Below are 26,729 nucleotides of genomic sequence, written 5' to 3'. Positions count from 1 at the left end.
CAATATCGTGCTACGGTGATGGAGCGGACCCGGGAAGTGGTCCGCCCCTGGCCGGGATGTGACAAGGCTAACCCCAGTCATCAGTCTATACACTTCAGTGTGGAAAAGTCTAGGCCAATCACTGACCGCTTAAAAGCATAGAACAGAGGAAAAAGACAGGTTTTGAGGGTAAAAACAAATGGAGCAGTAGTCCACTTTATTGACATTTTGAGCTGTGAGCAATGCTCCTTTTCCTTCTTTTCACATTGAAAAGAACAAGGGAATCCTATAAAGCACAAGAAAAAGGCAGTTGAGTGTTGGGGGACAAATAAAAATCTCCACATGGGATTTCCAATCATTGGGACTCTACTGTTTAGTTTGAATTATGATCATCAGGGCGAGAGCAATTTTCATGAAATGAATTAACCAATGTGAAGAAAAACTTACACATGAGAATGGGCATTGTTGAACCAAAACGCCACGTGACAATGAACTCGTTTCAATGCTGCATGAGTGCAAATGTACTCAAACTATTTACATTTTCCACATAATATAGAGGAAGCAGAAAATAGCATGGGAAGAAAGAAGAGAAAACAATTGAACTTAAAAACAATGAATCAAAATGTTAAACTTATTGATGGGGGTTACCCCAGTTGGGAGTCCTATTGTTTCACACGAGTAAATAGAGAAAAACCAAATCCCAGAAGAAATATAACCACCAGCAACTTTGCAGGCTTACAGAAACGAAACGAAATAGGAAGGAAAAAAACAAACGAAAGTTAAAAAATCAATTGCTCTATCTCTTTCGGCAGACTAACACTGGCTCGTCCCACTGGAGATGGAAGGTACATTAATTGAAACCGTCTTCCTGAGTATATATCCTGCGATCTGATGCTACACCTCAATCGAATTTTAAGAAGGGAACCTAAGTTTTCGAGGAAAAAAAGCAAATCCCAAACCTTGACACAAATTTCCATGTAACTGCTTTCTCTCTGAATATGTATACTTCCAATTGAAGGAACCTCGTTAGAACTACATGATCAGTTTCCTTATAAGCTGAAAATCTTAATAAGGGAGACGTATAATATTCACAATCCTTCAATGCTTGACTGGTTTCGCTTCACCTCTTCATACCAAACAAATCACCTAAGCAGCAATTCCTGAAGTAGATATTTATCCAGCAAAAAAGAGCAGAAAAAATAAAGTGAATTCGATGAAATAACATTTAACTGTCACTCTGTCGGCATATAACTAATTTGACAAGTAAAAAGAGAAGCATTCGAAATTCTTTATATCTGTTACATATAATTTAGTTAACTTCAGCGTGCATGACTTCTAGTTAATGAAAAGTCGATTAACACCATCCAATTCAACTTTCAACAATTTAGGTTGGGCTGCTGGCATGTTATCTCTTCACATACATGAATGTGAACATAAAGTATGTCGTGGAATCAATGTTATTAGTATGATAGTAGAAAAGGGGGTGGTAGTTTTTCTATGTTGTGTTTAAACATGTATAACTTTCATATGAATTATTCGCAATCGAGAAAGATATATCTTCAAATCAAGAATAAAAATAACTGAGCCATGGTATGCAGTCAAATCTTTCATATTCCAGAAAAGAGTTGTTCATTTGGAATTAACCTGTTCTCTTAATTCAGTTTTAAGGAGATAGTTACCTCTATTTGGTTGTCTACTGGTAACATTGTAACCTCCAATATAGCCACCAGAACTTTTGGCTGTGACGTCTGCAGGTAAATCACCCAGCCCATAACCAAACGTGCTAGAACCATCTAGATCAGGACTGCTAGAGCGCCAAGTTGAGTCGCCGTAAACTGAACTGTTCTGGTACAAGTCCCCATAAGACCCCTCATAACCAGTAGTTGATCCAGGAAATGATGATGTTGGGGCTACACAAGTGTCACCGTTTCTTCCATATCCTCCCCCTCCCAATCCAAAGCTGCTACTTCCACTTCCATAACCATTAGCACTATTATAGCCCGAAGCAATGCCTCTACTTTCAGTTGTAAAAGAATTAGCGCCCCAATTTGAGCCATTATTTCTCGCAACTTCAAAACCTCCATTTGAAGAGGTCAAGTAAGCCCCGGTACTGGCAGGGTTCAAGTTACTGTTGATGCCGCTGTTTCCCCAGACATTCCGAGTAGTTGTGTTTAATACAGGACTGCTCCTCCCATTACCCACATTATATCCAACAGGGGTATTATACCTGTGTGAATTGCCACTATAAAAGGGGCTCAACATTCGTGCATATCCTAGACTACTGCCAAAGTTGGAATTACCACCATACGTTGGGCTCAACCCTGGCTCCAGATTCATACCTAATCCATATCCAGAAGGGCCAAATGGAGACAACCGGCTACGACCACTAGAGATTGGACTGAACCTGGTGTCCATACTGATGCCAAAACCTCCAATCGGGCACATATTATAACTTTGAGCATAGCTGTTGAGGAAACTATTGGTCCTACCCGGACTATAGTTGTGTCCTATCATAGGGCTCCGGCTGGGCCCTGAGGATAGCCCTTTAGGGACTGCCCTCTTGACCTCAACCATCTTACCATTGAGTTCATGAAATGTTTTATGCAGAACTCTGTCAACAGCCTCCTCCGAGTCATAAGTAATAAAACCAAAGCCTCTTGGCCTTTGTGTGTTGTGATCATACATTACCACAACATCAGTGACTGTTCCAAATTGATCAAAGTACTTCTTAAAGTCACTCTCGGTGACCGTGGACGCTAAACCTCCAACAAAAACCTTTTTTGTGCGTCCAGGACTGGGGGAACCATTGACAACCCCAGTTCTGTTTAAAATGTGCTGATCCTCCTTAGGAACAGCCTTCTTTGCTTCCACCTAAAATTGGAAACAACAAACTTTACAAAACTATTGGTGCCATCCTAAATTTGCGTGTGGCAGACTCAAAATAACTAAATGCAATTTGAATTGATTGATTCAATCTAGTGAGAATACAGAAACGCAAACTAAAAGGTTTTTTGTTTCGTTAACCCTAAGTGTAAACTAAGTCTAGAGAATATGATCCTTTCTAAAAATACAAGTCTATAGGATATATTGCAGCACTGCAACTAAAAATCTATAACAGAATTGACATAAAGATCGATTAGATGCGTTACTCACTGTGCGGCAATCGATCATGTGCTTATCCATAACTACTCTTTCTGCAACTGCAGGATCCGCAAAGACAACAAACCCAAAACCACGAGCACGACCGGTTGCACGATCCCTCATGATCACAGCCTCCACAACCTCTCCATACTTCCTGAAATATTCCTTGAGCCGTTCCTCATCTGTGTCCCAGGAAATCCCACCAATGAAGAGCTTCCCATGATCTGGTTCCATCTTTTTTCTGCAACAAAACATCACAAATCCAACAACCCAATTCAATTCAACTGAAAAAGCACACTTAGAATATATGCAATTCAATCTGAATTGAAAATCCGCCTAAGAAACTTCATAATTCAATAGTTAAAGGCAAACTTTTCATCGGGATTACATTAATAAATCTGAACAGATTCCGATATTCAATCCAAAAATAGAAACGAAGAGATCAAAATGTGGATAAGCACAAGACATTACCTTGTCCAAAATTCAGACAGAAACCCAGATAGTGCTCTGACTGAAACAACAATTAGGAAACGTCAAATCCAATCTTGGAACATCAGATCCTTCATGAACCAATCAGAACAACAAAGCGGACTTCCTAAACAAACAAAAAACCCAACAAATCAAAAAATTGAGCAGAATTGTGGATCAGAAAATCAGAGAGACCCAACAATTCAAAAAGCAAGATCAACCAAAAGAAAAAAATAAAATAAAAAGCTCAGAAATTTTACCATTTGAGGAGGACCCAGATGAGAAAAAAGATGAAAGCTAAGATCTAAGGAGTGGGATTGGAATATATGTAATGAAAAAAACAGAGGATGTGGTGCTCATCCTCTCTATTTCTCTCTTTTGCTATTCTATGTTTCGTGGCTATCCCACTTCCTGTCTTATAAGTATATTTAAATTTAAATCTAATTTATAAAAAAGAAATGGGGAATTTGGAGGACTTTTTATATAAATAGACTGACAATCCACTGGTTTAAGAATATTTGAAGGAGCCAAAGGAAGATGATGACAGTGGATGTTTCTTTTGCTCGAAGAAATTAAAAACAAAACACAAACTAAAAGTTTCTCAATTTCCTTTCGAAGCAACATGTTGCATTGTTGTACTACTCACCACACGCTCTTAATACAAATTACAGACAATTCAAATACAGTTGCTTGACTTCTAAGTTTTTCTTTTGGGAAAACCGTACGATATTCATTTACGAGAAGAATGAATAAGTACGTAAAAAAAGGACTTGGTGCATTTATATGGGCTTCGGTAAAATTATTGTTTGAAATTTCAACCCGGTCAAAGTAAAAAAAGGGTGTCATGCACTCAATTTTACAAGTTAGGACCATCCTGAAATAATATATAATCAATTAAATCATGAATACCTTGAACCAAATCAATTCATTTTCCATCGATAGTTCAAACCGTGCAACCTTGTGCAACCCCTAAGTTTTTTCAAAATTCTTTTTGTCCGTCTTAATCCTTGGATTGGATTGCAAACTTGCATGGAAGCACCAAACTAACTTTAGACATTTGCATTTTGGTGCCTTTAAAACATGCTCGTGTAATACAAGTTATAATTAAATTTAAGGTTTTGGGATTAGAATGTGTATATGTTTGACAAGATTGCCAGTGTAAATTAAAATAAAAGCAAAAGACAAGAAGTACAACCAAAATACAATTCTGGTTAAGATTTCTATGGGATCTCAAACTGTTAAATTAAGTAATGTGGGCACTTTATGAGATTTAGGGAGCTCTTAAGCAATGTGGGCACTTTATGAGATTTATGGAGCTCTTTATTTGATTTTTTTCAGAATTAGCATACATCATTTTCCAAAACTAACTTTAATTATCGACACTCTAATTAGAATCATAAACGTGAGATCTACCAACCACCAAAACTCCATGTGGCACTAATTCAATGAAGTTTTGCAGGTATATATCCATCTCTCAAAATTTCTTAATATAGTACCCAAAGTCGTGATGTATTTATTGGTTTATAGAACGGCGATATTATAATTTATACTCTAATTAATAAGCCACATTATATTAGTCATCTTTAGTAATTAAGTATTCAATGTACGTTGAATTTAAGACATTTTACTTATAAGCAGCAATAAATATCACTAGTCGCTTTGCATTATGGTCACATTATTACGAGACTGTAAATGCTGATTAGTCGCTTTCTATAATGATGAGGTGCTGTTGTAATACTCGCAACTTCTCAAACAACCGATCCTAATAAAGAAAACATATGCAAACATGAATACTGATGAGGTTGCACCCATCGTGTTATATAAGCTTTAGAAGTAGAATGTCATTTTTTTTGGGGTAAGAAAATGTCGTTTTCAAGTTATAGATCAAGGGAAGCTTGGAAGTGTCCTTTACTTGTGGCCAATTTGTTCCTTTTCTTTTGTTCAATACTCGATGGAAGGCCTATTAATTTGTTCGTTTGTGAGTTATAGTACATGGAGGGATATATAGGACCACATGCATTCCATGTCTCCTGTGACTCTAAAACAAAAGAGAGATAAGAGCCAAAAACATTTGTTTATTTGTGCATGGAATGAACGAAAGGATAAGAGTCGATGTGACCACACAGAAGATCAGCCTCACGATCGATATCAAAAACTGAAAATCCATGAAATTGCTTACAAACCGAAAGGTGGCATTTACATGAAGGGTAAATAAAACGTACTTACGAAAAGAATTGAAACCATATGGTAACAAAACTATATTGTCGCCCATTAAAATCATCTATCTGAACTTACCTATCATCTTTAATACTCGTATTTTATCTCCCTTCTTATATGACCCAACATGTGAGAAGCAGATAAAGAAAAAGGTCCATAAGCTCGGTTCCAATTTGTTTGCCAGATCCTAAGAGACGTATGTATTATTGATATTGTCTAACTATTATGTCGGTACAATTTTGAAGAAATGTTTTAAGCTAAAAAGCATATAGACATAAAAAAATACTTTTGAAATTATTTAAATTAGTATTAAATATAAATAATTAAATGAAAACTAAGTATCGATGTGCATGTTAGCATGATCAAATGTTTGTTGACCTAAAAGATAAAAAGCGCGCACATTTGTGGAACAGCATCAGCTCACCCCAACCAAATATGTGAATAAGCTAACCTAAACCTCACACAAAAATATATTGGACTTACCCAAATAGTGAATAAAGATTTCAATAGTTTTAGTGACAAATAAAGAATTCAATTTCGACTTTTCCAACATAGTGCGAGTAGAAAGCAATATGTTTTTGGAAATTTCCATATGTTTGTTTCTTTCACAGAAGATATTCCGGCAATGTTGTTCGCCTAATTACATATAATTTAATTGTCACTTAGTACTATAGTCAAGTGGTATTCTTCAGTTGTAAGTGAGAAGTCTTAGGTTCGATTGTCTTCAAAGACGAATTTGAATAACTTGCTAACATATTGTGAGGTTTAACCCACTTCCCCACTCTGTATATAAAATAATTGACAAATATGATTTAATTCCAAAAAAAATGAAAAAAATATTATAATTCTTTCTTTTTCTGGTATAGAGCTTTGATATAGAGTAATTTAAATTTGAATTACAAAAAAATGAAAAAAAAATATTACAATCCTTTCCTTTTTCTAGTCATATTGTTTTGGGGTTAAAGCTTTGATATAGAGTAATTTAAATTTAAATTACAAAAATGAAAAAATCTTGTAAATTTTGTCTACAAATTTAGTCTCCTTAACATTACCTTTCTGTATATATAGGTGTTGTGGCTTATTTTAATCTGACAAGGAAGAGAGGGTCGGCGGCGTAGAGAGAGAATAGAGAGAGAGATATGTTTGTAGGGTTGTGTAGATGATGTGTTATTTCCTTACGCAGTGCCTTTATTTATAGTAATAAGGGAGGGAAGAATCCTTCTCCTCCAAGGAATACAAGTTCTAATAGGGAAGAATAACTAGAATCAAATCTAATCTAAGATTTACACAATCACACTTAAATACAAAGTTTATAACACTTCACCTTGAGTGTGTAAATACTCAAGTAGATTTAGCATCATGTAGAGTTGAGAAAGTCGACTCGTCGGCACTTATTATGGGAACACGTTAGTCTCAAAGTAAAGTAGGAACTTGCATATGGAACTAAGTCTCACAAAAAAAACTCTATGGCTATGGTAAAACCCAAGTAGGAACAAAACCCATAGTCTAAGGAAAATGCGTGAGAAAATGCAAAGTCAAATAAAATGTCTATGGGACGTCATCAGGGATATGATCAACCCAAGGTGGGTGCCTTGTCAAAACCACGTTAGGTAGCAAAAACCCAAGGAAAAATGCTCATAATCGTAGGGGAAAATAGTACATTAAGATCAAGCAAGTATACTTCAAGATACTCCCCCTGAGTTTGACATAATTTTAAAGAGAACTAACTATGTTACAACTCAGAAAGTTTACGCATACCAATTCCTTGAACAAGCTTATGAAACGTCGCATTCGGTAGTGATTTGGTAAAGATGTCAGCCAGATTGTCTTGTGAACGGATTTACTTGACTTCAATCTTTTGATGTTCTTGCTGTTGATGTGAAAAGAAGAACTTCGGCACAATGTGCTTAGTGTTGTCTCCTTTAATGTAACCCTTCTTATGTTGTTCGATGCATGTTACGTTATCTTCATAAATCATTGTCGGGACATCAACAACGGGGTAAAGATCGCATGAGCTTTGAATATGGCCCACAACTACTCTCAACCAAAAGCATTCCCGAGTTGTTTCATGTAAGGTGAAAATTTCAACATGGTTAGATGAAATGGCACCTAAGGTCTATTTAGTTAACCTCTAAGAGATTACGGTGCCTCCAACGTTAACGACATAACCCATTTGAGAACGCGCCTTGTGCGGATCAGATAAGTATCATGCGTCAACATAACCAACAAGGTGAGAATCGACTCGAGATAAGGGGGTGTAACATCACTCGAGAATCCGTATGGAGAAAATAAGCCCAGATCCGTGGTACCCTTAAGGTAATGGAATATGTCTTTAACACTAGTCCAGTGTTTGCTTGTCAGTGCATTACCATATCTTGCCAGAAGATTAACAACGAAAGAGATATCGGGTCTAGTGCATTGAGCTAATTATAATAAAGCGCCTATCGCACTTAGATAAGGAACTTCAGGCTCCAAAATCTTTTCATCATCCTCCTTCAGATGGAAGGGATCTCATTTTGTATCTAGCGATCGAACGACCATAGGAGTACTTGAAGGCTTCACTTTATCCTCGTTAAAGCGGCACAACACTTTCTGGGTATAGTTTGATTAATGTACTAAGATTCCATCCGAACGGTGCTCTATCTCAAGATCGACACAGCATCGAGCCTTTCCTAGATCTTTCATCTCAAATTCTGATTTTAGGTGTGCAGAGTTCTCTCGAGCTCTTTAGGAGTTCCAATAAGGTTCATGTCATCAACATAAACTGCAACAATCGCAAAGCCGAAATGTGACTTCTTAATTCACATGCAAGGGCATAGTTCGTTGTTCACATATCTTTGACTAGTCAAATACTCACTTAATGGTTATACCACATTCTTCTGGGTTGCTTCAAACGGTAGAGTGAAAGCCTCAGCCGAATCGAGAGCTTGTTTCGAGGTTTGGAAATATTTGATCTAGTCAACGTAAGTCTTTCAGAAACTTTCATATAAATGTTTGTATCAAGATCCCATAGAGATACACAGTTACTACGTCCATCAGCTGCATACTCAGTTTTTTCAAAAACTACCTAACTAATAAAGTAGCGAAAAGTAATCACATCCATAACGGGTGAATAAGTTTCGTCATAGTCAATCCTAGGGCATTGTGAAAAGCCTTGCGTAACAAGACGAGCTTTGTAACGCATAATTTCATTCTTCTCATTACACTGCCAAACGAAAACCCACTTGTAACCAACGGGCTTCACATGTGGAGGAGCAGGAGCTACAGGTCCAAACACCTTACATTTCGCAAGTGAATCGAGTTCGACTTGGATTGCTTGTTTCCAGTTTGACCAATCAGTTCTACATTGACATTTATCAACGGAACAGGGTTCAATATCATCGCTCAACATGATCTCAGTAGCTACTATATATGATAATGCATCGTCGATGATCATCTCATTTTTACACGAAACATCATCCAAGCTAGCATAATGGACCGAAATCTCATAATTCTCAGAAGGTAGATTCGTCTCTTCAAGGACGTTTCTATAATCTAGAATTTCCTCATGAGTTGGATAAAATGAATAGGCGACGGTCGAATCCACGATAGGCTTAGTAGGTGCTCGTGTCGTGGGTTTCCTCATCGGGATATGTGAATCCTTTGAACCAAATGGTCTGCCACACTTTTGTTTAGGGGCAAAGGATTGGCTAGCAGCTAATGTACGTGGATTAGCCAGAGTGGAGTCCCGGACCTCCAGAAGGGAAGTCCATTGTACATTTGGTACATTCATCTTTGCAGGCATAATCGTAGCTGAAATATGTGATCTTGTCACTCACGCTAGATCTGTGAAAGCATCTGGCATGCTTTGAGCTATGCTCTAAAGATCTAATATGCGTTTCATTTCAATTTCAGATTGAGTGGTGCAGAGACAAAGTGGGAGTTATCCACAATATTCGCGTCGTTCTTTAAGAAAATTGACGTTCTTATCTCCCCCTAACGTCGTTCTTTAGGAAGATTGACGTTCCGTAAAACAAGCAGTAAACAAATCGCCTGTCAAAGATTCTAAGTAATGAATAATTGAAGGAGAATCATATCTGACATAGATTCCCATCTTTCGCTGAGGCCTCATTTTTTTATGTAAGGGCGGCGAAATTGGCACATAAACCACACAACCAAAAAAGTATAGTCAAGTAACTAACTAAATGGTGCTATATGGTTAGGTTGCAACAAGCCTTAGGCGGACCAATATGGCTGCATGCAATATTGCATGTCCCCAAGCAGCGACCAGGAGCTTGGTACGTATGACCAACGATCGAGTAATCATTTGTAAGCCCTTAATGAATGCCTCTGCCAAGCCGTTATGGGTGTGAACATGGGGCACTAAATGTTCAACTTCAACCCCAACTAACATGCAATAGTCATCAAAAGTTTTAGATGTGAATTCTCCAGCATTATCCAATTAAATATATTTGATCAAGGTGAGCCAACAGTTTAGAGAGTGCAGCGTTCCTTATGGACAATAAGCACATGTGTGACAAACATGTGGAAGCGTTAACCAAACCCATAAAATATCTAAATGGTCCGCAAGGAGGGTGAATCGGTCCACAAATGTCCTTCTGAATCCTTTGTAGAAAAATAAAAGGATTCGAACGAATCTTGTCATAAGAAGGTGTAATAATAAACTTTCCCATGGAGCAGGTTTGACATGCAATTCCTTGAATCGAACCTAAACTTCAGATTAGTGGATGCTCGTGTGATGATTTGAGGATATGATGCATCGTTGTTCGTCCAGGGTGTCCCAAACTGTCATGCCAAAGTGTAATTTTATGCGCGGTCCTATAGGTAGGGCCAGCCACGTAGTGGCTTTTTATAGGGCATATGATCATAGTATACATACCACTCGGGATATGTTCCATCTTCTCTAAAATACGCTTCTGGCGATATTTGCAGGAAGTGATGCACATAAATTCAGCTCTATTTTCTACATAAGTTTAAGTGTGGTAATTACTATCTCTAATATCCTCAAAACTCAACAACGTTGTTCCGGAACGTGGAGAATAAAATGCCTCATCAATGGTCAAGATTATACCACTGGACCATATCCTTCAATCAGGTTATATGGCCCTGAGAGGTTTGTCAGAGATGCATTCTTAGGTACGAAGTTAGTGAAATAGATGCGTTCATGCAAAACGGTGTGCGTGGTTGCACTATCTGCCAAACAACGAACTTTCCAACTAGTCATACCTAGAAATAAAAATTAATTGAACTAGTCACATGCATAAAAGTTCAAAAACTTAAATCCATTCAATTAATTTTTTTTGATAAAAGTTTATGAACTTCAGGTTATAATACTTGCAAACAAACGCATATATATACAAAATTATGCAACAAATAGGTCTTCAAGGCCTATGATCATAATTGAATTAATTATCTGGACTTTGGGCCAAAATTAAAGGTTGGGCAAAAAATTATAAAACCCAAATTGTCTAAAAATAATAAACAATTAAGCTCGAGGCCCAAAAATAAGGACCAAAAGCCCACAGCTGGGCTAAGCAGATTGGATCGTGTGGCCCATGCCCAAAAATTGAGCTGGATTGGGCTCGGGCCTAACATGCAGGCAGGCCCAACATCACAAAATAAATGGGTTGCAGGCGTAAGCCCAAAAGCAGATGCCTAGAAAAGGCTCTGATCTAGTGCGATGCGTGCATAGGTACACTAGTGCATGGGCTGCAATCCAGTGCAACTCGGAACGGGTGCACCGATGTACGAGTGACAAGCTAGGATCAGGTGCGACATGGAGTATGAGAACCTAGACATCCATACGGGGCTGGGTTCCTTTGTGGTGCAAGACACAGAAACAACGTGGCCAAAGAGGGCCGATGTTGGGCCGAGGGAAGCTTCAAAGCCTAAAGGGTTGGTGCTTCACCGAGAACAGGCCAAGCCCAAGTAGGCTTCGGTTCGTGATCCAAACACCTCAGCGCGAGCTGGGTGAACGTCGCCGGAGAAGAAAACATGCGCCATTACTTCAGGCAGTTGTGTTGTGGCACAAAAATCACAACAAAAGAACTGTGGGTTCATTGGTGACCTATAAGGGTGGACAGAGAGTAAAACATTCAATGTTTTAGAATTCCTAAAAAAGTTATATCGAAATTTTGAAAAATCCGATGAGATTCAAAGGAATATCGGTCCTCGACGTCAGTGGACGAGCTTCAGGTTGTCATGACGATGACCCAAGGTTAAGGTTAGGCTGCAGGCCTACCTGTGAGGGAGAAGACGCTATGGAAGATGTCAGGTGTTTTCTGGGTTTCAAACAGGGAGCCTATGGCTCTGACTTCGTGGTCTCATAACTTGACTTAGCCACACAGGCTACGGGCTTGGTGCTGGCGGCTCAATGTGGAGCGGCTTAGGAGCCAACGACTCGCAGTGTGGGATGGTGACGGGATGGGTTTTATGATAAACCCTAATTTTAATTTTTTTCTTTCTTAATTCCCAGATTAATTCAATGCATATTCAATATATAGTTTAATGCACGAGTAGATATATGATGAAATTCATGGCAATATCAATTCACATAATTCAACAAGTATGGATATAATGCATACACAATTTATGTAGAATCTAAAATTCGAAAAACGTAAAGTTGGGTCATGCATTATGGTGAATGTTCATGCTATCAGGGTTGCAAAAATATTAAGAGAAAAACCATTGTTTTGAAAGAACTTGATTACATGATGATATTGATGAACTGGTTTAATGCAGAAAAGTTCCACATTAGATTCCTAAGCGCAACGGTAAGAGCGTGCTAATAACATGTTGTGGCTTATTTAATCTGACGGGGGAGAGAAGGCCGGTGGCACAGAGAGAGAATAGGGAAAGATGTGTTTGTAAGGTTGTATACATGATGTGTTATTCCCTCTACGCAGTGCCTTTATTTATAGTAATAAGGGAGGAAGAATCCTTCTCCTCCAAGGAATACAAGTCATAATAGGAAAGAATAATTAGGATCAAATATAATTTAGAACTTACATAATCACACTTAAATACAAAGTTGATAACATTGGGTGCAGTTTTGCTTACCCACACTAACTTTGGGCACCATACACCTTATTAGGTGCCATATGTCCATCATTCTAACCCTAGTTACTTGCTAATTAAATATGAGTGGTACTACGCCCACCCCATTGTATTATTTTCCCACACCATTTTATTTATTCACCCACCAAAAGTGTTAAAAGAAGAAAACACTCTTTTCTCACTGACCATCAATCCTACAATACCCTAATATGATTTCAGCCCTCAACACTCCTACTCCGCTAGAGTGCCGCACCAACTCCCAACACCCAACCGAGGTCCCCCAACCATCGGAACACCACCATGGCAACAAAACTGCCTCACCACTCATCTTCTTGTTCCTTACATAGTCTAGATATTTTATTTTCCTATGAATTTCAAGTATTGCAGATTGCAATGGAATTCAATGGGTGGGTTATGTATTTAAAGTTTTAGAAAGAAGGGAAATGAGAGAGAAGGGTGGTGGGGTTTGGGTTGGGATTAGAACCAAAGAAAGGGCTGGGAGGACACAGAGTTTAAAGTCATGGATGTTATGAAGCAATGATGGGTGATATATGATCGGTTGGTTCGTATTTGATTAGATCCCTGGAATTAGGGTTTTGGAGAAAGAAAAAATGGAAGTAGAAATACTTGTTTACAAGAAATGGGATTTCGTCCCAGAAAGGCACAATAATTAAATTGACATTAAAATTTATACTAAAATGTGGGTGGAAAAATAAGACAATGGGGTGGATTTATCAGCACCCTTAAATATATAATTTTCAATTTTTAAAACTAATTTTAAACATTAAAATAAAAACTCAAACCCTTCAAGTTCCACACCCAGCCAAATCCCAAAAACAACTACCCACCCACGCAACCCCTTCAATTAATTCTTCAAATTCTACCCCCACCCAGCCAATCTTCTTCGTGCAATGGTGAATCACCATGTGTTTGTTCTCCTTCTTACATTGTAACTCTAATTTTATTTTAGTTTATAATGAAACCCAACAAATGTCCTCGCCAAGAAAATAATCCCAAATCGGAAAATCAAATATGTACGTGCACAGAAATATCCTCGCAAGAAAGAGAAGGGGATGATTCTTTACACTATGTTTGGATAAGGGAAATAAAGTTGGAATTTGGATAAAAGTTCAAATTTGTAAATTGACATGCACCAATTCTCTTGTTTGGATTCATAAACATAGAAATTTAGAATTTCCGTGTGGAAAAAAACTTGGAATTTGGGACCTCCAATTCCCAAGTTTAAATTCCATGTAAATAGGTGTCATTTCCCAATTTCTATGATTGAGAACTTAAAAATAACAAATTTTGTATTCAATTCCATTGTTCTTTTAGGCTAAGCAAACAAAAAAAATTCACAAATTCTAAAAAATAAAATTTCATCAATTCAATTTCCGTTATTTTAAAACTCCTTAGTAATTTTAAATTTCTTTGTCCAAACATAGTGTTAGGTGAGGTTGCTATCGAATTTCATGGCTGCAAAGGCGCAGCCGTCGTGGTGGTCTCCAATTGTTGTTACAGAGGAAGAAAAATGGGGGAGGGCGGAGGACGAAGTCATGGCAAATTCGCCATGCACCCGAATAGGCCTAGCAATTCTTGACACGACCCGATAACCGACACGACACAACACGAAATTAACAGGTGTTCAGGTCGACACGATAACGAATCAGATCGTTATTGGGTAACCCGATAAGCACCTGTTAAGATAACGGGTTGGTTCGGGTATACACGTGGGTAACACGATACACGATAAGCAAAATATTAATTTTATAATTTTATAACCCTAAAAAATTACTATAATAATTATATATATTAATTTAACAATTTTATATCCCTATAAACTATAATAATTATATATATATATATTAAATTAAATATTAAAAATTGGTGACAATTGGATCGGCTTAAATTTACATACCATTCAATTTCTTAAGTGTTATATGAACAAAATAAATAAATTTAAATCTACTTAATATATATATATATATATATATATATATATCATTGAACTTAATGGGATACGAATTCTACGAAACTAATTTCAACGATCTAACCGTCAAACTTGTTTGTATATGCTTTGAGATCGCATTAGAAAAACCCTTCGACGGTTATCAACGAAAAAATCACGATTTAACGGTTATTTTAACTCCAATTTTGATGATTTTTTATAGCTACACTCATACACCATATATGATTACAATGAATGAACTCGATCTTCAATTTAAAATATTTACACTAGTGGGTACCACAAAATCTTATGTTATACTTAATGAAAGTTTGAATAAACTCTTAAGTATTAGTTAATCTATTGTTTTGATGGGATACGCATACTATGAAACTAGTTTCAACGATCCAACCGTCTAACATGTTTGTATATACTTTGAGATCACATACGCCAAAAATTGCAAAAAATAAACATTCAGAGATCAAGTAATGGGACAAAACTTTTCGACGGTTATAAACGAAAAATCACTATTTAACGGTTATTTTAACTCTGATTTTGATGCTTTTTTACAATTACACTCCTTGACCCTATATGAATACAATGAATGAATTGAATCTTCAATTTAAAATATTGACACTAGTGGATACCACAAAATCTCATGTTATATTTAATAAAAGTATAAATAAATTATAAGTGTTAGTGAATCTATCGTTTTGATGGGATACGCATTCTACGAAACTAATTTCAACGATCCAACCATCAAACTTGTTTATGTATTCTTCAAGATCGCATACGCCAAAAATCGTAAAAAAAAACATTCAGAGATCAAGTAACGGGACAAAACTTTTCAACGGTTATCAACGAAAAATCTTGATGTAATGGTTATTTTAACTCCGATTTTGATGATTTTTTATAGCTACACTCCTTGACCCTATACGAATACAATGAATGAATTCGATCTTCAATTTAAAATATTTACACTAGTGGATACCACAAAATCTTATGTTATACTTAATGAAAGTATAAATAAACTCTTAAGTGTTAGTGAATCTATTATTTTGATGGTATACGCATTCTACGAAACTAGTTTCAATGATCTAACCGTCAAACATGTTTGTATATACTTCGAGATCGTATACGCCAAAAATTACAGAAAACAAACATTTAAAGATCAAGTAACGGGACAAAACGTTTCAACGGTTATAAACGAAAAATCACGATTTAACAGTTATTTTAACTCCAATTCTGATGATTTTTTACAGCTACACTCCTTGACCCTATATGAATACAATGAATGAACTCGATCTTCAATTTAAAATATTTACACTAGTGGGTACCACAAAATCTTATGTTATACTTAATGAAAGTATGAATAAACTCTCAAGTGTTAGTGAATCTATTGTTTTGATGGGATATGCATTTTACGAAACTAGTTTCAACGATCCAACCATCAAACATGTTTGTATATACTTCGAGATTGCATATGCCAAAAATTGCAAAAAACAAACATTCAGAGATCAAGTAACGGGATAAAACTTTTCGACGGTTATCAACAAAAAATCATGATTTAATGGTTATTTTAATACCGATTTTGATGATTTTTAACAGCTACACTCCTTGACCCTATATGAATACAATGAATGAATTCGATCTTCAATTTAAAATATTTACACTAGTTGTACTTAATGAAAGTATAAATATCAAAGTGTTAGTAAATCTATCGTTTTGATGGGATACGCATTCTACGAAACTAATTTCAACGATCCAACCGTCAAACTTGTTTGTATATGCTTCAAGATCGCATACGCCAAAAATCGCAAAATAAAAACATTCAGAGATCAAATAACGGGACAAAACTTTTCGACGCTTATCAACTAAAAATCACTATATAACGGTTATTTTAACTCCGATTTTGATAATTTTTTACAGTTACACTCCTTGACCCTATATGAATACAATGAATGAATTCGATCTTCAATTTAAAATATTTACACGAGTGGATACCACAAAATCTTATGTCATGATGATTGATGAAAATTGAGGATTTTGTAAAAGGAATAACATGCAAGATTTGAGTTTCATTGGCAAGGTTTAAACTTTTGAGAAATGCTTCACAACCTTGAAAACAAAAACTCTTTTATTTTTCATATCCTTGCACATTTAATATTTTGTAATAGACCAGTGGTGTATGAATGTTTGTTTATTAGGCTCTTATTTTCGAGTGTAGATGTAGTACTTAAACGAAAAATGTGTTTTAATGTTTTGAAGTAATATTTATGTGGCAATGTGTGATATGTGCAAATTTAAGAAGAACGAGTCATAACGGGTCAGGTCACTTGACACGACACGACCCGTTGAGATAACATGTGTTACATGAACACGACACGACCCGTTTGTCAGGCCTACACCCAAAGAAGAAGCTTGGCTGGGTGGGTGGATGAAACTTTGAAGAATCAATTGAATGGTTGGCGTGGGTGGGGAACGAAACACTGTTGGGCAAGGTTTGAGTTTTTATTTTATTTTTTATTTTTAAGTTCAATGTTTAAAATTTGTTTTTTTTTTAGCAAATATGATATTTTCTACAAAGGGGCTTATTAGTAATAATGTGGTTTAATTCGTTTATGCCAAAAATTAAACCTAAGATATCTCACTTATAAGTGAGGAGGAATACCACTAGATCGTAATACTAAGTGACAATGTTTAAAATTAGTTTTAAAAAGGAAATTATTATTCGCACTCCAAAAATCTCATTTTGCACTCCAAACTTTCTATAATTGGAAAGAAAATTACATTTATGAGGAGTGTAAAACGAAATTTTTTGAATGCTCATAACAGTTCTCTTTAAAAATTGAGAATGATATATTTAATTAACAAGTAACTAGGGTTAGAAGAAGGGACACATGACAGCTGATAAGGTATATAATGAGCATACATCAAAGTTAATGTGGATGAGCAAAAAAACACCCAAATCTCTTCCCTCTCCTCCTGATTTGTTGTTCCCACTACCATGAGGCCCTCCACTTTTTAATCACACGCCTCTTCTATTTCTCCGGTAACTCCCTTTGCTTCAACAGTGGGAGCTTGAAGGCATTCTTGTTGCAAAATAACATGGCTTCAGTGAAATTGTAGAATCGGATTCTAAGAAAACTATTCTCGCATTGCACAACTCTATTGAGAATGGCAGCTGAGAGGCTTTTCCTATACTAAGGAGAATTTTGGAGGTTGGGGATTCCTTCCAAGTGTGCCGTTGGTCTTAGGTTCCTCAATCAGCAAACAAGGCAACGAACTTTTTGGCATTTCAGACAAGTGCGGAGATGAGTTGTTCTACTTGGGTCGACAGACCATCATCTTCGCTTGTGCATGTTCTCAACAAGGATCAATGGCTTGCCTTGTCCTCTAGCAAACCCAAGGTTGTATAGTATTTGTGGGGTGACGTTTTGCTCATGCTGGCTTTCTTAGTAGCAACCCCTTTAGACTTGTTTTCTTGGAGCCATGCATGTAATTCTCCTTGTTAATCGTCTGTTTGGACTTTCTTTGTAAGTTTTGGCTGTTTGCCCTTGGTGACGTAAATTCCAGTCCACCGAAACAACAAAAAAGAAAGAAAAAAGGCAAGAAAAGGAAAATGATTTCACATGAAAGGCCAGGACATTGGTATTGGCTTCATAGTGGGCCAATAAATTTACTTATAAATTAATGGCCTCATGCCTAATCCAAGCTGGAAGCCTCAGCCTCCGAGCAAAGCATGTTATGAAATGTGCTTTAGAGAAAATAAAATCTAATTACACAAAATAGAAGACAAAATCTAGGTGTACATTGGATATCATGAGTTACAATTGATCAATATATATATCATGAGTTACAAGATCCTTCAAAGTTTGGGTACTTGTTTTTTTTTTTTTTTTTTAATTTTATTTTATTTTTACAAACCTAAAATAATCTACACTAAATTCATTTAAATTATGGGAAGGAAAAATGATTTGAACTCACATTGCATTGGAATAAAGAGGAGATATTTTTTAGTATACACAAAATACAAAGGGGGTAAACCATGTGTCATAATATAAGTAGAACAATAATAGAAAATATACTAAAAAATAAGACATATCAATCATGTCGTCTATTTATATTATGACACGTATAACGTGTGTTATGAGTACAAAGAAAAATATCCTATATTTTAAACAGAAAGACCTTATCTACTAGAATAATCCACTACTTACAAAGTTTGAGTACTCACGTTGAACAGAACATATGTTGATCATCTGTGACCAATATATACAACACCTTAATTTGCGGTCACTAAATGAGAAATTATGATGTGGTCCATATTTCTCTCTGTACCTATTTTCTCCCAACTCCAACCATCTCTTAAACTTCAACCCTTCTTCAACAGAAGATTAAAAACACAAGAATTCGATTTACACCCAAAAGACTTCTCATTACATCCAAATTTTCACTGGGTTTTATGGTAGTTACACCCCTTTTTACAATTACTTAAATGAACTAGTCCTAAACACCAAAAAAAAAAAAAAAAAAAAAAAATCTTTAAAATTAAAAAGAAAAAAATCAGCTAACTCTTACTCTATATAATGGCTGTCTTTCCAATGTTGACATATTAAACTCGACCTGGCAACGCTAATAAGTGACCAAATACAACCTAGAAAGTAAAGAAACGTCCCAACCATAATGGCTTGTTAGTCAAGATCATGGATGAGGAAATCTCACCCGATGATTTGACCTGCCTTCAGCCTTCTGTATCAAATCAAGTGAAATTGGGATTTCGCTCCTGGCTTCTTGCACGTCCCACTCAGCACATGCAATAAATCGTGGAGGAGGTTAGGTTTTCATTTTTATGATTTGATCAGTTACGTTGCGTTCGACAAAAAATTAAATAAACCAAAAAATTGAGGTCCCTTTGTTTTTCATTTTTTTTTGCTAGATATGGTGGGGCAATACATGTGAGTGTAAGAGCAACCATATAAACTCTATAATAAACTAGTCAAGAACATAAGATTTAACCAACTAAATCACAACCGTTGCATCAAGTATGTTCTATATATACAAATACTGAAGTATTCTCAACAATACAGACCTGCAGACTGCTTACGAAGTCTTTCCCATGTGTGCTGTCAGAAGACAGCAGATGGTGCTGCTGCATGTGTGGCGTGCCGTCACTTGTATTTTGAATTGTAAAGTTGTATGTTGCAGTGTATATAACAAAGCCTTCCCGTAAGGCCTGAGATATGAAATTGATTTGAAATGCTGTTGTGTTTCTTAGTTTAACACATACATGGATGAAGAAGCCATGGACGAATCCACACACAACCTTCTCCTCTCTCCAAAACTCAATGCTCTCCAAGTTATAGGTAATTGGAACAATAAGAGCGTGTTTTGTGAGAGCAGGGGCTTGTGGTTTTATACTACAAGACCTGGATTGCCCTATAACAATCCCACAAGAAATACAAGACTACATTCCTTATATCAATATGAGTCCTATAAATGAGCAAACACAAGAGTCCTCAATATACCAATATGATTGGATTAACTCTTGTCAACATGATTTAGACTTCTTTATAATATCAATTATCCCAAGACTTGTAAGAATCATACTCATACTCTTACAGTGAGAACTAGGGATATAGTATTAGAAAAGTGGATGGATGATGAGAGAAATGCAGAAGCAAATATATAAAAACAAATGTACACAAAATTTATGGGCAAAAACACTTTTAGTTGGACTTAAAGTGTTTTTTTTTTTCAACTAAGAAGCACTCTTAATTTTTTTTTTGCCAAACACTATAAAAAAAGTGCATTTGGTTATCTGATAGCTCTTTTAGTTATTAAAAATACTTTCAAACATATATATATATATATGACTAGGATATGACTAGGATTGAAAGCTAAGTAATTAATAAGACAAGAAGAGATGCCTGATCATGAAACACAGCCCGACATGATATATATCATAAGTTTTTTGTTACCTAATTAAGTAATAATACATCCGCTGCTGGCTTCTTTTATCTAACAACAGAAAATACACAGATCTTCTATCCTCAACGGGGCTAGTTCTTTGTGTTGAATGTAGATAAAAAGCTTGTCGATCTAAAATCCGGTACAAAAGTACGCGAAACTACGCACGTATAGAACCCTCAGTTAATAATTTAATAGTTTGATCCAGGAGTATTCCAGGTCTCAGGTATGATGGAGTGAAGCATACAGTAGTTGTCTTGGTAGCCACCACACTCAGTAGTAGAATCCGATGAATTCGGAGTGTCATGTATAACCTTTTTAATCTTTTCGTAAACTTCTTCAACAGTTGGCCTGTTTGTAGGGGAAGCTGATACACACTTGAGGGCAATGTTGAGTAGAGGAAAGGCCCATTCTTTTGCAGCTTTAGCAACCTCCTTGTCAAAGACCTCCCCCGTCCAGTCCTCCTTAACCATGGCAGTCACCCACTTAGGAAGGTCTATCCCAGTTCCTTCTACAGTTTTGCCCGTTAGTAACTCCAGAAGAATCACGCCGAAGCTATAAACATCTCCCTTCTCCGATAACAATTATTCTGGGGCTGTGTAACCATTGGAGGAAATTGTTAACTACATTGTAATATTTGGGAATTGAAAGAAAATCAAGAAGAAAGATGAAGAGAAGAAAGATCAATACAGAGAGTTTGAGAGAGAGAGATTTAGAGAGAGAAATATGCTTTTGTATTGATTAGTTAAAATGAAGATTACACATACTATTTATAAAGAAATCCTAACTACTTTAACCAAATACTAACTACATAACTATATTACATTCGTACCCTTAATACTCCCCCTCAATCTCAACTGGGGAAACCCAGTTTGAGATTGGAAGAACATCTGCAATCACTGCTATTAAACTATAAAACAGAACACAGAGTTGAACCAACTGGAGTCTTGCAATCACTTGAAACTTCAAAGGCTGTTTTTAATGAAGTCACATCTCAGGACACCATTTTGGGGAAATCTACTGCTTCAAGCTTTCTTCTCAACCGAGACATTCTGACAATCAGAAATGCAATCAACCAATTTCACAGTATCAACACAAACAGAAACACCACCCTTATTTCCCATGATCCAATTCTTTAAGCCTGGTGATTGAACCTCAATGTAATGGACTTCTGAACATGGCGACGAGAACGTTCTTCTGTTCCTGATTTTCTAGACTGTTGGCTTTTTCGCCCTTGTCGATGTAATACAATCCCGAGTAAGGCCATTAAAATTTTCCATATGAGCCGATTTCAAAAATGTTGGCTTTTCAAGCAACATATTTCTTGGTCAGCCACTTGTGAGTTTGCAAATTTGCTATAATCCTGACCTCAATCTTTTCGATCTTTTCCTCCAAATTAGCCCCATTGTCTCACTGTTGTACTGACAACAATCCACAGAAAGCTTCTTGCTTGAAGAAACAGTCTCCAATCTATCAGTTGATCTTTCTGCATTCGTCAATCGTGACATCTTTCCTCTGCCTTCTAATAGGATCAGATTCATTGTTGTGGCTGAGCTCTATTCAGATTTATAGAATACAGAAGCCATTCCCCTGTCCAAACCAATCATGCACATTGCAAGAGTGTACACAGGTTCAAAGTTCTACTGGTTTTTTTTTTTTCATCTGCATTACCTACTTCTTCCGGTTTAACCCATGCTCTTATTTCAAACATGTAAAATATGTCTGGAACTTCACAGACCCTTGATATGATTTCTAATTCTCAAAGCCAAATGCAACAGATAGTTCCACAACAGCAGTGGCAGCAGCAATGATATATCCCAAAACGTGTCCAATCACCACTAAAATAGCAGCAACAGTAACCAACTCAGTTGCAGTCCTCTCAAAAATCTATTAAGCACATATTAAATCTTAACAAACCTTCTATGGTGAAATCACATCCATCTAGTCTTCAACAGAATCAACAATCTCCCATTCATCAGTCAACACAATCTATGCTTCAGCAGCATCCACAGTCATCAAACAACAAGCTTTACAATCATAGAAATCAAGAAACACAACCCTCTTCGGCAATCGGCCTTTAATGAAGAAAGGGAACAAGAACTGCACTCCGGCAATCGGCCTTAATGGAGTTGCACACACTAACGACAAACAAAAACTATTCAAGAACGTTACTCCGGCTATCGGCCTTTAAGGAGTAACACACAATATCTGAAACATAACTTTTCACTCCAACTTACACACACTTCTGGCTATCGGCCTTTCTGAAGTGGGTCATAAAAGGGAAATGGCTATCGGCCTCTCTATCCCAACAAACACCTCATTTATCTACAATTTTCATGATTTCAACACTTATGGCTATCGGCCTCTAACAATTATGCAATTTGAAGCAAAGAACTTTGACTGCGACATTCCATCAAACACATAGAGTGCAAGATAAAGGAACCTGGCATTCTGAGAACCTTGAATCTGTACCCCAACTAGAGAAGATATGAACGAAGATATACCTCTGTGTCGATCAGAAATCAAACATTTTCTTACTGAAACATTTAATCAAACAGATTATGTGCATTGTGAAAACCCAGAAATCAAGAACCTGATAAGAATTTCAATCTTGACCCAAGAATGCTAAGAGAGAAAACCAGAAGTCTCTCATCGATCTAAGGCAAAATATGGAATAAGAACAAGATTCAGCCTAACAACGAAAGAAACGAACCCTTTCGAGCCCAGCAATAGGATGATTCGGGACCAATCGACCATGTTCTTGGCTTCAGAAACATTAGAAACCATGTTAGAATTGGAATCGCAGGCCGGCGATAAGATAAGAAGTCCCTAATCAACGATTGCCGGCGATCAGCGCCCTCGCATCGCTAATCTCCAACGGTCATTGCTCCACCGTTTGCATCAGAACACCTTGTGAACATGACTCAGGGTACTTACTTGCCGACTCTGCATCAGAACAAGAAATTCAATCCCCAAAGTCGATGAGAAGTAAAGATCGGTGAAAATCAATCACGTTCAGTAGAGAAATCTTTGATCACAATCCAGAAAGTTCAACCTAGAAGTAAAACAACGATCGCGGAATCACTCAAAAATTTATTCGAACATCTAATGAAAATTTGGAAAGAACTAAGCTAGAAACATATGAAAAATAATGGGAAGTGGAACCACCAGAATCTATGGCGTGAGCCTGGTGGCTCTGATACCATGTTAACTACATTGTAATATTTGGGAATTGAAAGAAAATCAAGAAGAAAGATGAAGAGAAGAAAGATCAATACAGAGAGTTTGAGAGAGAGAGATTTAGAGAGAGAAATATGCTTTTGTATTGATTAGTTAAAATGAAGATTACACATACTATTTATAAAGAAATCCTAACTACTTTAACCAAATACTAACTACATAACTATATTACATTCGTACCCTTAATAGAAATGAGACACCCTTTCTTGGGGTCGAAGAAACTTGAAAGCCCATACTCGCTAATCAGTGGTTCATCATTGTCATCCAAGAGGATATTTGAAAGCTTGAGATTCCCATGAGGGATGCAGTCATCAGACCCCTGATATATGAAGTCTAGGCCCCTTGAAATGCCGCATGCTATGGAGAGCCGAAGCCTCCATGGAAAATCCCTCTTACCTTCTGTGTAACCTGCACATATCACAGAAATAGATAATCAAAATGCCTGATTCAGTTAAGAGCATTTGTAAATTCTATTGAAAGTGTATAAGGAATATGCAGATAAGGGCAGTGTGTTTGCCCCCTGCCCCACCCCTAAGATTGAATAGTTTGATGTGAACGTACTCTCAAGCAGGTTTAGCAGACTTCCATTGCTTTGAAACTTGTAGATCAAAACTTTTTCTTCATTGGTGGAATTGTAACCAACAAGTGGTAGAATGTTGGGATGCTTTATAATCCCTATCTGCCTCATTGTTTGGCCAAACTCCTCAAAGGGTACTTGCAGTTTCTTCAACCTTTTGACTGCATATAGGGCATTGTTTTTCAGTATTACCTTATAAAGGCTGCTGCTAAAGGACTGATTTCTCAAATCTGCTGTGGCTTCAAGGAGGTCCTCCAATTTAAAACTCTCATGTTCTTCAACAAAGAACACGAGCTCCAAATGGTTCTCTACTGGCTTCTCTGCCTCTTGAACATTAGGAGGAGGCATTTTCAGCGGAGAGTCTCAAAGCGACTTCAGAATCTCCCTGTCTTCAGCTAACTTAGCAGCCTGCCTTCCTACAAAGTACATGAATGAGAGAAAGAAGCCAAGCCCCACAACTATTGGTACCATGCATTTGTATCTCTTGTACCACGGTGTAGAGGGACGTGGAACACTGTCACTGCCACCATTCGGGCTCTCGGACTCTGTCACTATGGCCATCGAATCTACTACCTTTTCCTGCTTCTGGGCACCATATCTTTGTAATATCCTCGATTTCTTCACGTATGTATGAACCGGCTAAAATCCCTGTTCAAAGCGTGAGGCAGTGCTGGTAAAATGATTGTTAGAGACGTCCAATCTCCTCAAATATCTCAGTTTAGTCAGAGCCTTAGGTATCCTCCCACTCAGAATATTGCTGCTTAGATTCAAATAGGTTAGCCCTGTGCAATGCAATATTGATTTAGAAATAGTTCCCCCAATTTGGTTTCTTGCTAAATTAACAACTCGAAGATTTGGGAGCTTACATAGTGAATCTGCATCAAGTATGCCACTAAGATTCAGATTTTCAAGCCTGATTTCTGTTATCGAAGTCGAGTGAGAGTTGCATGTCACACCCTTCCATTTACGCATGCAGGGATTTTGCCGCGTAGGTGCATTCTGGCCAACTTTTAGCACATCTTGAGGATCAACAGCTCTAACGCATTGCAGCAAAGCTTCAAACTCTGATGATTTGCCTCCCATACATACCGCAATTGAGCAAGAAAACACCCCAATGCATATCAGTCCCTTCAGAAACAGATTGAAAGCTCTCCTGCTCGGCATTTTTGTTGGCTCTACTTCTTTGATTGACTCATCACAAAGTGAATGAACTGTGATAAAATACGTTCCCATTTCTCAAAATTTCCCCCCGTGTTCTTCGCAAGTCTTGAAGTATCTCAAAGCAGGAATATAACTTACAATATCAAGGTGCATGGCTCAATTACTTTGGTGCATCAGATGAGGATATCCTTCGTATACTACAAAGTTTTTCATAACTATTTTCTCCAATGTCTGAGATAACCAATGTTTTGAATAATTAATTTTCTTAATCCGTTATCTTTAATGTGATAAACAACAGCCATAAAAGCGCGCGTTTCAAATAACTTGCATAAAGTCAGTTAAGCAGTCTGCATTCAAATGAGTTTTGGTTAGGAAAATAGTTTCAACACACCCTTTTCTTTGATGTAAATTCATGTTTATTTGTGGCTCTTAATTCTCCATTGATTTATTCAACTCATAAACATTAATAAACAAGAGTATGCATGTCAAGAAAAGGTGAAAACATCATCACTTCTCATCTTATTTTTTATTCAATTACAATTGAGGAACTAAATACTGGATTATTCACTCTGACGGGTGTATCTACATGAAGTACTAATTATATGACTTCATTGGTATTTAAACTCAAGATACGGTATTTTGACTAAAAATTTCTAGAATTTGATATTTAAGCTCGAGTTCTCTTTAGTCTTTTTATCAAAGAAGAGACATGTCAAGGTAGCATTGGTTCACGTCAAAGAGGTGGACATAAGGGTTCACCCAATTGGTTAGTGCAAGTATTCCCTTGTTATAATCATGAGGACGTGACACTATAATTACATAACGTTTCTTTCAAATAAAAAATAAATACATAAAGAAAAGAAGATTGCAAAATGATTTTTTTTAGTTGAAATAAAAATCCCAAATCTTATAATAATTATGGCTCGTTTGATAAGTGGTTTTAAATGTCTAAAAACAATTTAGAAAAAATATTTT

General features: G+C 36.7%; 1 protein-coding gene and 1 pseudogene across 1 annotated transcript; both read right to left on the bottom strand.

Moving 5' to 3' along the window:
• Positions 1–582: 582 nt before the first annotated feature.
• Positions 583–4,238, bottom strand: LOC126614440 (heterogeneous nuclear ribonucleoprotein 1-like). Its single transcript, XM_050282112.1, has 5 exons — positions 3,849–4,238; positions 3,592–3,715; positions 3,133–3,361; positions 1,659–2,850; positions 583–1,139 (listed from the first exon to the last, which is right to left on the bottom strand). Exons 3-5 carry the CDS (start codon positions 3,352–3,354, stop codon positions 1,126–1,128), a joined length of 1,428 nt encoding a protein of 475 aa, XP_050138069.1. The 5' UTR covers positions 3,355–3,361; positions 3,592–3,715; positions 3,849–4,238; the 3' UTR covers positions 583–1,125.
• Positions 4,239–20,869: 16,631 nt separating this feature from the next.
• On the bottom strand, positions 20,870–25,826 carry LOC126617090 (leucine-rich repeat receptor-like protein kinase PXC1; annotated as a pseudogene).
• Positions 25,827–26,729: the final 903 nt, after the last annotated feature.

The sequence above is a fragment of the Malus sylvestris genome, chromosome 3, assembly GCF_916048215.2.
Source record: "Malus sylvestris chromosome 3, drMalSylv7.2, whole genome shotgun sequence".
Taxonomy (NCBI): domain Eukaryota; kingdom Viridiplantae; phylum Streptophyta; class Magnoliopsida; order Rosales; family Rosaceae; genus Malus; species Malus sylvestris.
The sequence above is the reverse complement of the archived record's forward strand: the minus strand, read 5'-3'. Positions and strand labels throughout refer to the sequence as shown.

Bases quoted from the DNA above. Each gene is read 5' to 3' on its own strand.
- LOC126614440 (XM_050282112.1), bottom strand. From the start codon at position 3,354: ATGGAACCAGATCATGGGAAGCTCTTCATTGGTGGGATTTCCTGGGAC. The intron at 2,851-3,132 runs GTGAGTAACGCA...TTCCAATTTTAG, and splicing joins ACATGATCGATTGCCGCACA to GTGGAAGCAAAGAAGGCTGT.